The following is a 15,091-nucleotide window of genomic DNA, read 5'->3' on the forward strand; positions in this document are numbered from 1 at the left end:
TGGTTTTTTTCAAATAATTTTTTGTTTGTCTTTGGCCGTACTGCACAGCTGTGGGATCTTAGTTCCTCCACCAGGGATTGAACCCGGCCCCCCACAGTGAAAGCTCCAAGTCCTAACCACTGGACTGCCAGGGAATTCCTCTATATAATTTGTTGTTTTTAAAGTTTCTGTTAGTTGCTCTTGTATCAAAATACAAATGACTTTTGTATATATTTATGTCCTGCAGCTTTCCTAATGTTCTGTGGTTTTGTTTAGGCTAGGACTTATAATAACAAGCAACCTTGTTTTAAAGCAGTGGTTCTCAACTGGGGCCAATTTGCTCTCCTGGGGGACATTTCGCAATGTCTGGAAATATTTTTGGTTGTCACAATGGTGGGGTGGTTGCACTGCTGGCATTTAATAGGTAGAGACCAGGGATGTTGCTAAACATCCTACAGTGCACAAGACAAGCCCCACAACAAAGGATTTATCCAATTAAAATGTAAATAGTGCCAAGGTGAGAAACCTTAAGATAAGTTTTTTCTTTATTGTGAAAATTTTCAAGTACAAAAATATTCAAAAGAATAGTATATGTATGACCACCAACAATGATCAATATAGGCCAACAGTGTTTCATTTAACTTTCTCCCTTCCCCTACTCTTGAATTATTTTAACGCAAATCCAGGACATTATATCATTCCATCTTTTATTTTTTTTATTTTTGGCCTTGCCGCACGGCTTGCGGGATCTTAGTTCCTCAACCAGGGATTGAACCTGGGCCATTGGCAGTGGGACCACAGAGTCCTAACCACAGGACCGCCAGGGTATTCCCCATTCCATCTTTTAAAAAAATAATTAAATGAATCATTTATTTCATTAAAAGTAGACATTAACAGTTTTAAATCAGACATTTACAAAAAAAAATTCTGATTGTAATCTACATTAAAATTAGCTCCTGTGAAGACATATTCAGTGAGTAAGATAGTTAAGATTTGGTTTCTTACTGAGATAGTCCTGGATTTGAATCCCAGCTCTGCCTCTTACAAGCAGTATGAGCCTACATAAGTCACTCTGTCACTGAGTCTTGGCTTATTTCTCATTTAAAAGGCTGCATTTAAGAAAAAATCTGGAGCCATTCTTAGAAAGGATACAGATGAAGAAGTACGTAGGATGAGGTCTGGAAGGGTCCCAAGACAGAAGCTTCTGGCCCCATGAAACAAGGGTGCTCCATCCTTCTGACATGTGGATATGTTCACCAACCTGGAAGCTCCTCAAAATGTAGTGACTTTAGTGTTTGCTTAAAATAGCAAACATGTATTTTATCATAGTTTCGGTGGGTTGGGAATATGGGCTTGTCTTAGCTGAGTCTCCAGGCTGCAGTCAAGGCTTAACTGATAGGGGACTGTTTCCCAGATCATGTGGTTTTGGGCAGGATTCAGTTCCTCATGGGTGTTGGATGGAGGACCTCACTTCCTTGCCATGAAGCTTTCTCTGTATGGCTAGTCACAACACAGCAGCTGACCTAATCAGAGCAAGCAAATGAGAAGAGCCAGGGAAAGTGAGCAAGACGGAATTCACATCTTCTTAACCTAATCTTCAGGTGACATCCCATCACTTCTGCCATATTCATTAGAAGCAAATCCCTAGGTCTAGCTACAATCAAGGGGAGGAGATTACATAAAGGAATACAGGAGTTGGGAATCTTGGGTACCATTTTATTTTTCAATTTATTTATTATTATTTTTAATATTTTATTTACTTATTTATTTGGTTGCGCTAGGTCTTAGTTGTGTTTTTCCAGTTCCTTAGTTGTGGCCGGTGGGCTCCTTAGTTGCAGCTCGCCAGCTCCTTAGTTGTGGCATGTGAACTCTTAGTTGTGGCATGCATGTGGGATCTAGTTCCCTGACCAGGGATCGAACCTGGGCCCCCTGCATTGGGAGCGTGGAGTCTTAACCACTCTGCCACCAGGGAAGTCCCTCTTGGGTACCATTTTAGAAGCAGCCAATCAGTCTGTTCTCAGGCTGCCAATGACTCATATGCAAAATACATTTCCCCCCTCCCCATGTCCCAAAATTCTCATCCTGTTACAAGCTCAAAGTCCTTCTTCATCTTGCCATCTAAATCAGGTCTAGTTGTGGATGGAGCTTCTAGGTGTAGTTCCTTAAATATAGGTCCTTGAATAGAAAAGATCTATAGCACTAAAGATACAAGTTATGTCCCCACCCCACCCCCAATGCCAGTGTACAGTGATGGAACAGGCATAGGACAATAGACATTTAAAATGAAGGCAAATAGGGGGAAGAAAAAGGTGTCATTGGTTCATATCAATTCTGAAATCCATCTGAGAAAATATTAGACATTCTTTGAGCAGGTCTCAGTCAAATGTAAGTAATTTAGGAATTATTTTCTATATCTCTCAGCTCTGCCCTTTGGGCTCTTGAGTGATCCTTCCTTTTTCATGAAAGATGGCACATATTTTGTAGCTATGTGGTTTTATCTGTCTAATTCCTGCCAGAAGAATTTTGGGAATCCAGTGTGTCTTTCCATTTTATACTGTTTCTGTCCCTTTCAGTCCAAGTTGGCAATGTTGCTGCTGATAAACTTCTCAGAAACGTTGTGGGTCCTCTGTAAATCTCACTGGGGTTCATTCCATTTGGATAATAATTTTACCCGCAAATCTCTTTGAGATAAACCATTCTTTGCTTTGGGCTCCTGCTGAGATGGCTAAGGGACAATGTGCTTAAGCTTCCTAGAGGCCTTATTGTTAAATTGAGAGGATCTGTGAGGCACACCCTTAATTTGTTTAAAGGACTCTGTGTGACGAATTATTGGGAGCCATTTAGGAGCAACCTACAACAGAGGTTAATTTATCTAATTGAAGTAGTTATGTGACTTTTTTTCCTCCTTTTAAACTACTAATGTAAGTTACATTAATAGATTTTGTAATGTTGATTTAATCTTGAATTTCTGGAAAAACTCCAACTTAGTGGAGCACTAATTATCATCCGATAATTAGTGCTGGATTTGATATGCTAACTTTTGGTTTAGGATTTTTATATATATTTCATGAGTGATACCTGTAATTTTTATTATTCCTATACTCTATGTCTGGTTTTGATAGGGATAGAGTAGGATAGTTACACAGGTAGTTTTAGAAATCCCACTGGGGATTATAGATAGAGAGGGAGCCTTAGGGAACTTCGGGAGACCACTGTAAGTTTTTGTCTTGTTTTATTTTTGAGACCACTGTAAGTTAATGGTTGAGTCCAGCAAGGTAATGTCCTTAGGACCAAGGACAGGAGTGTAAGGGAAAGATGACATTCCAAAGTAGAAGACCCTCATTATACTGAAATCTGTGATGATTTAACGTATTTTAGTATATGTTACCACCCTTCTGCTGATTTGAATAAACACCATGATAGTCCTAGTTTGACCTTATAGGGTCAAACACTCTCTTGCCTGATGAGGAGGAGGAGCTAATGATGGAAGCCTAACCTCTACTCAAAGAATGAGGAAGAAGGTGGTCGTCTCCCCCTCCCCACTTTCCTTTGACTATAAAAATGTAGCCCGCTTAATTCTTGGGGCAGAGCCCCCTTGTCTGCCTGCTTGTATCCCTCTCAAGTGTCCTATATTAATAAAGCTACTCCTTGCCTATCACTTTGCCCCTTGCTGAATTCCTTCTGTGCTGAGACATAAAGAACCTGAGCCTCAGTAAGTCCTGACACCAGGTTAGTGATTCTAATTAAAAGACTGTGGCTTCAAGTCCCAACCTGGGTTTTGGCTGGGTTCAAGTCCCAGCCTGTGGGTTCAAGTCCCAGTCTGAGGTATGCAGTTTCGGTTTTGTTGCATAGTTATGCTGGCCTTATAAATTACTTAGAGAGTGTTCCCTCCTGTTCTGTGCATCTTTTGATTGTCTTTTCCCTCAATATTGGATCACATTTTCTTGGTTCTCTGTATCTGAGTATTTTTGGAGTTATGTTTTGAGTCTCTGAGTCCTGCTAGAATCCTCTGGTGAATGAAGATTTTTTTGTTGTGGTGGGTAATCAAGCTGGTTAGTTTCTAAACCACAAGTTTGTGTCTCCTGTGAACAGTGTTTCCAGTATCAGTTTAGTTTTCAGACTTTGCTATGTTGCTTTGGGTTTTTCCCATTCACAAATCATTTATGAGTTTGGAGTGTTGGTGGCAGTTTATTTCATAGTTTAATTCTCAAAGCCTTTTCTGTGCTTCCTTCAGTCTCTCCCAGGTGTGAGTTGGAAGTTGTGCTGATTCATATGCAAAATTATGGGAAATGTTCTCTGGCTCTCTCTCTTTTTTTTTTTTTTCAGTTTATTTTTTTCTTTTTATATAGTATCTTTTTAACAAAGTTCACTTTTTTTTAACATCTTTATTGGAGTATAATTGCTTTACAATGGTGTGCTAGTTTCTGCTTTATAACAAAGTGAATCAGTTATACATATACATATGTTCCCATATCTCTTCCCTCTTGGGTCTCCCTCCCTCCCACGCTCCCTATCCCACCCCTCTAGGTGGTCATAAAGCACCGAGCTGATCTCCCTGTGCTATGCGGCTGCTTCCCACTAGCTATCTGTTTTACGTTTGGTAGCGTATATATGTCCATGCCACTCTCTCACTTTGTCACAGCTTACCCTTCCCCCTCCCCATATCCTCAAGTCCATTCTCTAGTAGGCCTGTGTCTTTATTCCCATCTTGTCGGGCTCTCTCTTTCCCTTGATTTCTGCCTAACACTCCCTGGCTCCCAGAGGCTACATTTCTTGTTATTCTGGCCAGAAATATGGCTTTCACTCAGCGTTTTAGCTGCCTGCACCATCACTATGCATTTCTGCGTGCTGGGTGCCACGATTAGGGCAAAGAGGTGAGAGAAAACTGTCAAAAATAATGAGGATGTTTCTTATAATACTCTTTAGACTCCAGTGGTCCCTTTTCCCAATTATATTTTGCCTAAAAGATGGGGTTTTATTCAGTTTTTGCTGCTTACATTTGTGCATACTATGGACTTAGGATTTTTATTTTATTCTAAGATTTATTTGAAAAAGTCTTTAATTTTTGGAAGATTATTTTTGTTCTATTCAGTCTGGGTTGGCAGTAATTTTCTCTTGTACTTTGAAGGTATTATTCCACTGTCCACTAGTTGTAGTTGTTGTTGTTGAGAAATCTGCAGTCAGTCTAATTTTCAGTCCCTTTTCTATATGCCATTTAACGTTCATCTTTTGTGTTCTGTGTTTTTACTTCAAGAATCCCTGCTTCCACTGTAGGGGGCGCAGGTTCAATCCCTGGTCCAGGAACTAAGATCCCACATGCTGTGTAGCCAAAAAGAAAAGACCCTTTTTGGGACTTCCCCGGTGGTCCAGTGGTTAAGGCTCTGTGCTCCCAGTGCAGGGGGCATGGGTTCAATCCCTGGTTGGAGAACTAAGATCCTGCATGCTGCATGGCATGGCCAAAGAAACAAACAAACAAACAAACCACTTTGTGACATAGAAATTTGAATTCCATATGATTTTCATGTGTTTAAAATATTATTCTTTTGATTTTTTAAAAAAAACATTTAAAAATGTAAAGCCATTCTTAGCTTGAAGGCCAGACAAAAACAGGCAGTAGGACTGGATTTGGCCTGTGACCCATAGATTACTAATCTTTACCTTAGCTACTTGGTAATTTACGCTGACTCATGTCAGACCCTAGGAGAGGAATGACCTAGTTCTGTCATCTGCATTGCCATAATATGGTTTCTAACCTCTGTCACCACATTTATCATGCTGCATATTAATCATGTGTATGCTTATCTCTCTTATTGGACTCTGAGCTTCTTGAGAGGAAGGCCATGACCTAGTCATGTCATCTTTGCATACTTAGTATCCAACACTTGACCTGACCCATAGTGGGTGTTCAAAAAATATTTAATATGAATTTTATGCTCAATCAATATAAAATGCCATTACTGCTGCCTTAAAGAGAAACACCTGAGTGATACGCAGTATACCTTCCCAAGTTCTTCCCCCTAAGGAGTCCATGGCAACTGCATTTGCTACTAGTGAATCTTGTGACTCAGTGGTTACGTAAAAAAAAGACTTTTCATTTTAGAATTCTCTTTCAGAGAAGAGATGGTTGAACTTTATCTTTAAATCAATCATCATGATAAATAATGGCTTTCATTTTTCTTCTGAACCGGTGCTATATTCTGGATGCAAAAATAATACTAGCTATTGTTTACTGAGCACATACTACATTTCAGTCTCTTAGTCAACTCTAATTTTCCTTTAGACTTTTGGTAACTTCCTTACTACTATCAATTTACCTCTTTTCCTTTGTTCCCTACATCTGAAACAAAACTAAGCAACAATACTTATGCTTTTCCTCCATGCTATTGTAATGAATGAAAACACGGTCCATTCAGTCCTTCAAGTCAAATACGAATTCATCTAGACTCCTTTCTCTCCTCCCCATATCTAATTGACCACTAAGTCTGATCAATTAAAAATAAATCTATGGGGTCTTCCCTGGTGGCACAGTGGTTAAGAATCCACCTGCCAATGCAGGGGACACGGGTTCAAGCCCTGGTCCAGGAAGATCCCACATGCCGCGGAGCAACTAAGCCCGTGTGCCACAACTACTGAGCCTGCGTGCCTAGAGCCCGTGCTCCACAACAAGAGAAGCCACTGCAATGAGAATCCCGCGTACCACAATGAAGAGTAGCCCCTGCTCACCACAATTACTAGAGAAAGCCCACGAAAATCCAATGTAGCCAAAAATAAATAAATTTATTAAAAAAAAAAACAAATCGATGGAGGTTTTTTCTTTCCATCTCTATGTCATTTGCTGTAGTTGGAGCTTTAATCATTTCTCAATTCTTTCAATATATAGTTGAACGTCTTTACTGGTTTTTCTGACCGCGGTTACCCCATCCTTCAATCTTCTCTTCCCATAGTTTTCAACATTGAATGCAGATAAGAACAATCTAGTCTTGTCAGTCCTGTGATTAAAACCCTTCTATCATTACCAACTTCCCAGTCACGACATATGAGACCCTATGTGTGACTTCAGTGCTTAACACAGATGTTTCAGAATTCAAAATTTTTGGATTCTAGAAAGGTCATATGATGTACATAACACATATTATATAACATCCTCTGTTTGTTCTGGGTCAACACGCTATAATCAAGGACATCAGTATTTCTGCATTAAAGAGTATGATTGTTTATGCCAAGAAGAATAAAGACTTTAAATAGATTCCTATCAGTTCAGGTTATGTTTTGCTGCCACATGAGTTACAGGAAAATGTTTAGTTTTTGGATTTCAGAATTTGGGACAAGAGATCGTGACCCTATAGATATCCAGTGGTCTGCTGGAGCTGGATTGTGCCAGCTACAGTGAACCCATTTTTGTGCATCTCTTCTCAACTCTGTGGTCAATGACATCATGTTGGTAGCTTGAAATCATCCATGGTGGGAGTATTTACACCATTGGTCTTCAGTAAATGCTACAAATTATGACCTTTCCCTTCTCAGAGATCAGGTTGTAAAGTGTTACCGGCACAGCCCTGTATATACCTATTACATGTGTAGTATGTTATCACTGTGGCAAAACCACTTAGTCTATGCAGTATAGAACAAGAGGCCAAAGTTTTCAGGGAAGCGTAGAATGTAAAAATCAAGATGTGATTTGACGTCAATAGGACGGCAGTAAGAGAAACTGGATAAAACAGATGCTTTGGAGTCAGACAGGTTCAGTAGGTTCAAATTCTAACTCGATTATTTCCAGACTGTGTGACTTTGGATAAATCACTTATGGGTCTCAGTTAACACAGTTGAAAAATAGGGACTGATAATATTTCTCTTAAGGTTGTTTCAAGGATTAAAGTAGATATCATATGCAAAGTACCTGACATAGAATGAACAGAAATTATTTTTTTACTATAAAGCATTTTTTTCTTGAGATGTTTATCTCTACAGATGTGACTCCCATTCTCTAATGTTCCTAGTGCACCCACAGTAAATATGCAGTTCAGCGCTTGGATGTTCTCTAGTTATTTCATTTTTTTTTTATAAAGTATGTTTGGTTATATACTAGATATTTTTATTTTCTTTTTATTTATTTACTTGGCTATGTCAGGTCTTAGTTGTGGCACGTGGGATCTTTCGTTGCAGTGTGTGGGCTCCTCTCTAGTTGTGGCACATGGGCTCTAGAGCGCAGGCTCAGTTGTTGCGGTGCGTGGGCTTAGTTGCTCCGCGGCATGTGGGATCTTCCCAGACCAGGGATCGAGCCCGTGTTCCCTGCATTGGCAGGCGGATTCTTAACCACTGCGCCACCAGGGAAGTCCTCTCTTGTGTATTTTTTAAGGAGTGGAGCCCCTTTGAGGGATTCTTCATCAGATAATGGTTATCTGCAGCGAGAGATCGAAAACTTAAAGAAAAAGATCTTTTTAACCTTTTATTAGAATAGTGTGTTTGAATGACTTCTAATGTATTATGATATAAAACTCTCTTAGGTACTTTTGTTTGAATGTCATTTGGCCAAAATCTGCTAGTTCAGATCCAATTTCAATCTAGATGTCATTTTAGATTATATTTTACCCTAAGATTATGAGTTATTTAGTCAAATATAGTGTCACTATAAGCTTAAAGTAAATTTCTAGGTCAAGAGGTAGAACACATTTATTTTGTAATATCAAAAGTCATAAATAGCACTCCTTTTTCTTCCTTAGAAAATAGGGTTCTTTAGGAAATCAACAGAAAAATAGGACAAATGAATATTTTGCAGTCTTAGTGGATTATGGTTGACTATTTTCCCCCCAATATTTTATTATGAAAAATTTCAAACATATAAAGAACTGAAAGAATTATACCCACTAGCTACAATTAACATTTTGCTGTATTTGCTTTATCACATAATCTGTCCATCTTTATGTTCCTCTAGTCATCATTCATCAAGCCATCTTATTTACTTGTGGTTTTTATTTTTATGTATTTCAAGTAAGTTGACGAGCTGTTTTTCTAAGCAGTCTTATCTTTATGTTTTTCTGAATGTTGTAATTAAAATGTCAGTACATTCTGTGCAGATGTTTTCACCTGACCGTTTTTCCTATTTCTAGGAATCTGAGGTTGCCAATAATTGCTGTCAGATTGAGAACATTAAAAAAAAAAGTCTAGAAAGTAATGTCAAGCCTGAAAAATACACTCTTTCTCAATAGCTTTTATAATCTGAAGACTTGTAATTTTTAGAGTCATCAAAAATAATTTCCAGGGGCTTCCCTGGTGGCGCAGTGGTTGAGAGTCCGCCTGCCGATGCAGGGGACACGGGTTCGTGCCCCGGTCCGGGAAGATCCCACACGCCGCGGAGCGGCTAGGCCCGTGAGCCATGGCCGCTGAGCCTGCGCGTCCGGAGCCTGTGCTCCGCAACGGGAGAGGCCACAACAGTGAGAGGCCTGCGTACCGGAAAAAAAAAAAATATGTTTCCAGTACTGTTTTCAGTATTCTAAATACATGTTTATTCACATTGTATTGTTTTCAGAGTGGAGAGATCTACAGACCAGGTCATCAAGCCAGTCAATGTGGGAGCTCTATCAAAATGGGTTGGGAAGATACCTCCAGATGTTTTACAAGACATGGCGGTGATTGCACCCATGCTTGCCAAACTTGGATATGACCCGTATGCCAATCCACCTAACTATGGAAAACCTGATCCCAAAATCCTTGAAAACACTAGAAGGGTAAGTGAGATTTTTAAAGTGAATTGAGAAAACTGGGTATGGAATTTGGGTCCTAAAAAGTTTTTTCTTATTTTGTTCCTTGCTTTTTTATGATCAGAAAATTATTTTAAATTAGAAAAATCCTATTTGTAAAATGCTTTATCATCAGAAATCTTCCACTGCATTTTAAGGATAACTGTGGCTCTTTCCAGGGACTATAGGGACAATTCTTTAATCTCTTTTTCCCAATTTCTAAGAATGGTGCTTACTGTTGGGGAGATTTATTCTCATAGCTGATTATCATAAATTTGCATAAACACCAGAATTATTAGTGACCTCACTTACTTCTAGTTTCTTTTTACTTTGAATCTAATGGCTACTTTACTTTTAAACCTTTGTTTAGATGAGGCATGATTTCTTGATACTTGAAAACTAAACATTGGCTACATGAGAAGAATTATTACATAGGTACAATAAACAACCCTCTGATTGAGAGAAAGTTACTATTAAAGTGTAGTTACAACTACTTCTTTTATAAGTTATGCTCACATCTTTATAATCCTATTTGAGAAAAGCTGAAAACTCAAAAAATGTGAATATATACCTTACCTGTATAATCTATTTCAAATCATACCTTAATGTATTTTTTTATTGTAAAATTTAAATAACAAAATTTACCATTTTAACAATTTATAAGTGTATAGTCCAGTATATTTGTATTGTTGTAGAACTGTCACCACCATCCATCTCCAGAACTTTTTTCATCTTTTCAAACTGAAACTACATAATCATTACCCATTCCCCCTTCCTCTAGCCCCTGGCAACCACAGTGCTACTTTCTGTCTATAGATGTGGTATTTTTTGAAACTACAGTTTAAATAAGACAACCGTGTTAGCGTAAGTTCACTGTTAGGCTGCTGGATTTCAAGATTAAAATTCCTTGCCTTTCTCTGGTATGTTTTTTGTTTTGTTTTGTTTTGTTTTTTACGGTACGTGGGCCTCTCACTGTCGTGGCCTCTCCCGTTGCGGAGCACAGGCTCCAGACGCACAAGTTCAGCGGCCATGGCTCACTGGCCCAGCCGCTCCGTGGCGTGTGGGATCTTCCCAGACTGGGGCACGAACCCGCGTCCCCTGCATTGGCAGGCGGACTCTCAACCACTGTGCCACCAGGGAAGCCCTGGTATTTTTTTTTTTATGTCAGTTTCCTCTCCTCCCCACAACCTTATAATATATCATCTCTTTATTCTGTTCTTCTGTTGATACCTTTAATCGAAAAACAAACTTATATTTCATGAGGCTGATTTCCATCTGGATTTTTTACACTTAGATATTACTTTTGTTTTCTTTTTTCAAGTCATTAGTGGCTATATACGAAGAGCTATTTTCTTATAAACCATCATATATGGAGGCAGATTTTTTTTTATTTTTAAAATAATCTTTATCCTTTTTATATTTTTCATACATACAAGCATTATTATAAAACTATAAACTTAGGGGCTTCCCTGGTGGCACAGTGGTTGAGAGTCCGCCTGCCGATGCAGGGGGACACGGGTTCATGCCCCAGTCCGGGAAGATCCCACATGCCGCGGAACGGCTGGGCCCGTGAGCTGTGGCCGCTGAACCTGCGCGTCCGGAGCCTGTGCTCCGCAACGGGAGAGACCACAACAGTGAGAGGCCCGCATATCGTAAAAAAAAAAAAAAAAATTATATATATAAACTTAGTTTATAAAACTTATAAAATTAAAAAGATAAGAGAATAAAATTCACCTATAATGTTACCACCCCGACAAATACCATTTTTAGCATTTTGATGGATTTCTCTTTCTTCTTTGCATGTTGTTAAACAAAGGTAAGAATACTTGTCTTAAATCTCACTTTTGCACACACACAATCTTGTATTCAGCCATTTCCATTTAATATTCATGAGCATTTTCTCATTGTGTACATGATTTTTAAACATAATTTTTCATGGTTGTATAAATAAATCATTTTATGAGCCACCTTAAATCCTTTATGAAACACAGTAGTAAGTGAATGAATGAATGAACAAAGAAATAAAATGTTTCCCTAGTATATGTTCTATAATTTATTTTACCATTTTTCTTTTGCTGTTTACAATTTTCTGTTTGACAGATAGTGCTACAGTGAACATCTTTGCACATACTACATTTTAGTGGGGTTTTTTTTAGGGCTAGACTAATGAAAGTGGAATTAAACCACGTCAAAATATCTGAAATTTTTTTAAGGTGCATGATATATGTTGATAATTTTTTTTTATTCTTTTGAACTACCAGCATAATATAGGTAATTTTATTTTAGATATTTGCTAATTTTAATAGGTTTCATTGATTAATATAATTGAACAGTTATTACCTATATGTATATATTCTTTTACAAAACATTTAAGTTTGAAAAAAGTTTTATATGTGTTAAAGTTTTGTGAATTACATTCTGCTAAAGGCGAAGTATACAGTGCATTATCATAGTCCTTTTAATCTCTTGGTAATTGGTAATTCATAGCTTTCTCCTTTGTACAATACTGAAATGGTTTTTATAAACCAAGGTACATGTGTAAGTGATATTTAGAGGTTCCCCAAGTAGTAGACATTATAGTTTTCCTACATGTGAGTTGACCAGCTAGATTATTCTTGGCTTGCTTGAGTGGTTAAGTAGGGAAGAATGCTGTGGTTTGAATCCTTGTGACTAGAGAATTTGTTTCATACACATTTGTGGCTTTTGAAAGAGTTTCAAAATGCACCCTGGAAAAAACCTTCCCACCATCTTTGTCTACCTCTAAAGTGACAAATAATTTTGAGGGAAAAAAGGTAAAGTGTGAACTATAATTGCATTTTTGAGCACTTTGTGATAATGCATACAAGCTGACATCCTTGTTTTGTGGGGTTGGATTATATATTTTCAGAGCTTTTTGCCTGTAAAAACTCAGATGCTAATATATCCAGCATTGATGATCATGAAGTTTCATAAAGTAATGCTTAAAAAGTGATCTTCGATTGTCAGCTGTGACATGAGATGGACTCCAGAGAAAGAAGGTGGCTGCGGAGATTGTGCCCTTTATTTATGGGATGGGAGTGGGGAAGAAATTCACGTTTTGACTGGGAATATAGAATCCAAAGCTCTAGGCCTAAAAATTCTAGTTTTCATACAATTTTGGGTAATCTAGAAGTACTGGTGTCTGAGTCAGTGTATTTTGGGGACGTGTTGCCCAATCTTGAATAGAAAATCATGTGCTTCATGGTTGCTGTGACTCAGATGGTAAATTGGAAATGAAATGCTAACATATTCCATACCTTTCCCACCATGGTCTCTAATCCCACAATTGTAGCACATTTTAGTAAGGAGTGCCCTCTAGGTTACATTCTAGCCATCTCCCTCCTGCATAGGTTTTTAATAATTTTAGAGTTAAAGACCTTTGAGAATCTGATGAAATTTATGGATCCCTATCCGAGAAGTGCAGACACATACATACACAGAATTTTACCCACAATTTCAGTGGATTCATAGATGCTCCTAAAGCCTGTCAGATTAAGGACTTCTGTTCTATAGTCTCCTTACGCTCATCCACTCATGTGATTTTGATTACAACCTATTTGCTGATGATCATAAATCTTTATCTCCTACTGGGTCTCTTTCCTGAGCCCTAGGCTCATTTTTTTCCACCTGCTTTCTGTATCTCTCCACTTGGATATTCACAAAGACCTCAAACTCAATGTCAAATGAACTTATTGTCCAAAGTTGTTCCTTGATAGGCAGAAGCTAGATGGATTGTTCACTAAACTGAGCAAGAATCTAGAATAGGGGTGGGATGAGGCTGTGTTTATCTATATTTGCGTTGTCTATGAGCCAGTGAGCAGGTGTGAGGAGCAGAGTCCTCAGGACACGTGGGTCAAGCCAAAAAACAGTTCAAAGACCTGGTTACTAAACCTGGAGAGTGAGCTGAAAAGCAGATCCAAGTGTGAATGGAATATCCAGTTGAAAACCAGACTAGACAGTACTAAAGAAGAGCAAATAGTCAAATGGAAAAGCACGAATCAGTGTGCAGAACCCACAGAGCAAACAAGAAGGAACTTGAATATTAATTAAGTGAGCTGGGAGGGGGAGTTGGGTTATATCCCTGAGCCAAACAGTAAGAAGCTGCAGCAGTTAGAATTGATGTTCTTGCATTAAAGGGAGAGCCTGTAATGCACACCTGTGTTTTCTAGTTCCTGTACCCATCAGAAACTGCTTCTCCCTGTTTTTCCTGTCTCCATACGTAGCATTCCTATTTGTCTAGTCATCAAAGTTAGTTAGGATTAACTAGCTTTGCAGATCACGTGTAATTAATTGGTCACCAAGTCCCCTTGGTTCTGCATTTGAAAATATCTTGATTCAATCCTATTTCAGGTACCTTAATTCAGTTTCTCCTCATTTTTTACATGAATTATGGTTTATTCCCCTTTGTGTTATGTGAGTGTGTTCAGTCATTCTTCTGCTACATTTTTAAAATATTCAATGAAAGTTATTTTTTAAAAGTTCAAATCTGAATGTAGTATATCTGAATGTATCATTCCCTTGCGTAAACCTTGAATAGCTCCACTAGTACTATAGGATAGAGCCCAGACTTCTTAGAATGGCATGTACTTTTCAGGTCTTTGGAGATTTTCTGGTGATCTTTTTATTGTTTGTTTCTAGGTTAATTCCTTTACGATTAGAGAACTACTCAGTGTGGTTTCAGTCCTTTGAAATATATTGAAAATTGCCTTATGGCCAGCATATGTTCTCACATGTCACTCGATAGGATGTGTATTCTGCAGCTGTTGCAGAATTCTATAAATATCAATTAAGTCATGTTGTTTCACAGTGTTGCTCAAATCTTCTAATTCTTATTGGTAGGGGGTGTCTAATTTTATCAATTTTGGAAAAAGATTATTTTTTATTTCTGTTAATTTTGCTTCATGTGTTTTGAATCAGTATTATTAGGAGCAAACCCTTTTATATATTCTTGAGGAATTAACTCATCATTATGAAGTGTCTCTCATCATCTCTGATGTTTCTCTCTGGAAGTCTAGTTTGTCTGACGTAAACATAGCCACTTTGTTGTTTTTATGCATACAGTGTACATGGTATATTTTTTCCATCCTGTTACTCTTAATCTGTGTCTTTATATTTAAAGTATGTTGCTGATAAGTGGATATAGCTGGTCTTGTTTGTTAAACTCATAATCTCTGACTTTAAATGGACTAGTTAATCTACTTACATGTAACGTTATTACTCACCTGTTTGGGTTTAAATCTACCACCTTGCTGTTTGTTTTCTATTTAGATGTCTGTCTTTGTCCCTTTCTTTCTTTTTTCCTGCCTTCTTTTGCATCAGTCTAGTTTGTTTAAGTATTTCATTTTATCTCCACTATT

The 15,091-nt window shown here is 38.0% G+C and overlaps 1 protein-coding gene across 9 annotated transcripts in view; it reads left to right on the forward strand.

Annotated features, from left to right (window-relative positions):
- Nucleotides 1–15,091, forward strand: part of TPST1 (tyrosylprotein sulfotransferase 1) — a 124,112-nt gene that overhangs the window by 56,597 nt on the left and 52,424 nt on the right. For all 9 annotated transcript variants that reach the window (XR_007472251.1, XM_033426261.2, XM_049699583.1 and 6 more), the window contains exon 3: nucleotides 9,506–9,704. Coding sequence is in view for 8 of the 9 variants with exons in the window: in XM_033426261.2 (XP_033282152.2) it covers nucleotides 9,506–9,704 (199 nt within the window). In the remaining variant the exon portion in view is untranslated. The remainder of the gene's footprint in view (nucleotides 1–9,505; nucleotides 9,705–15,091) is intronic.

The sequence above is a fragment of the Orcinus orca genome, chromosome 16 (genome assembly GCF_937001465.1).
Source record: "Orcinus orca chromosome 16, mOrcOrc1.1, whole genome shotgun sequence".
NCBI lineage: Eukaryota > Metazoa > Chordata > Mammalia > Artiodactyla > Delphinidae > Orcinus > Orcinus orca.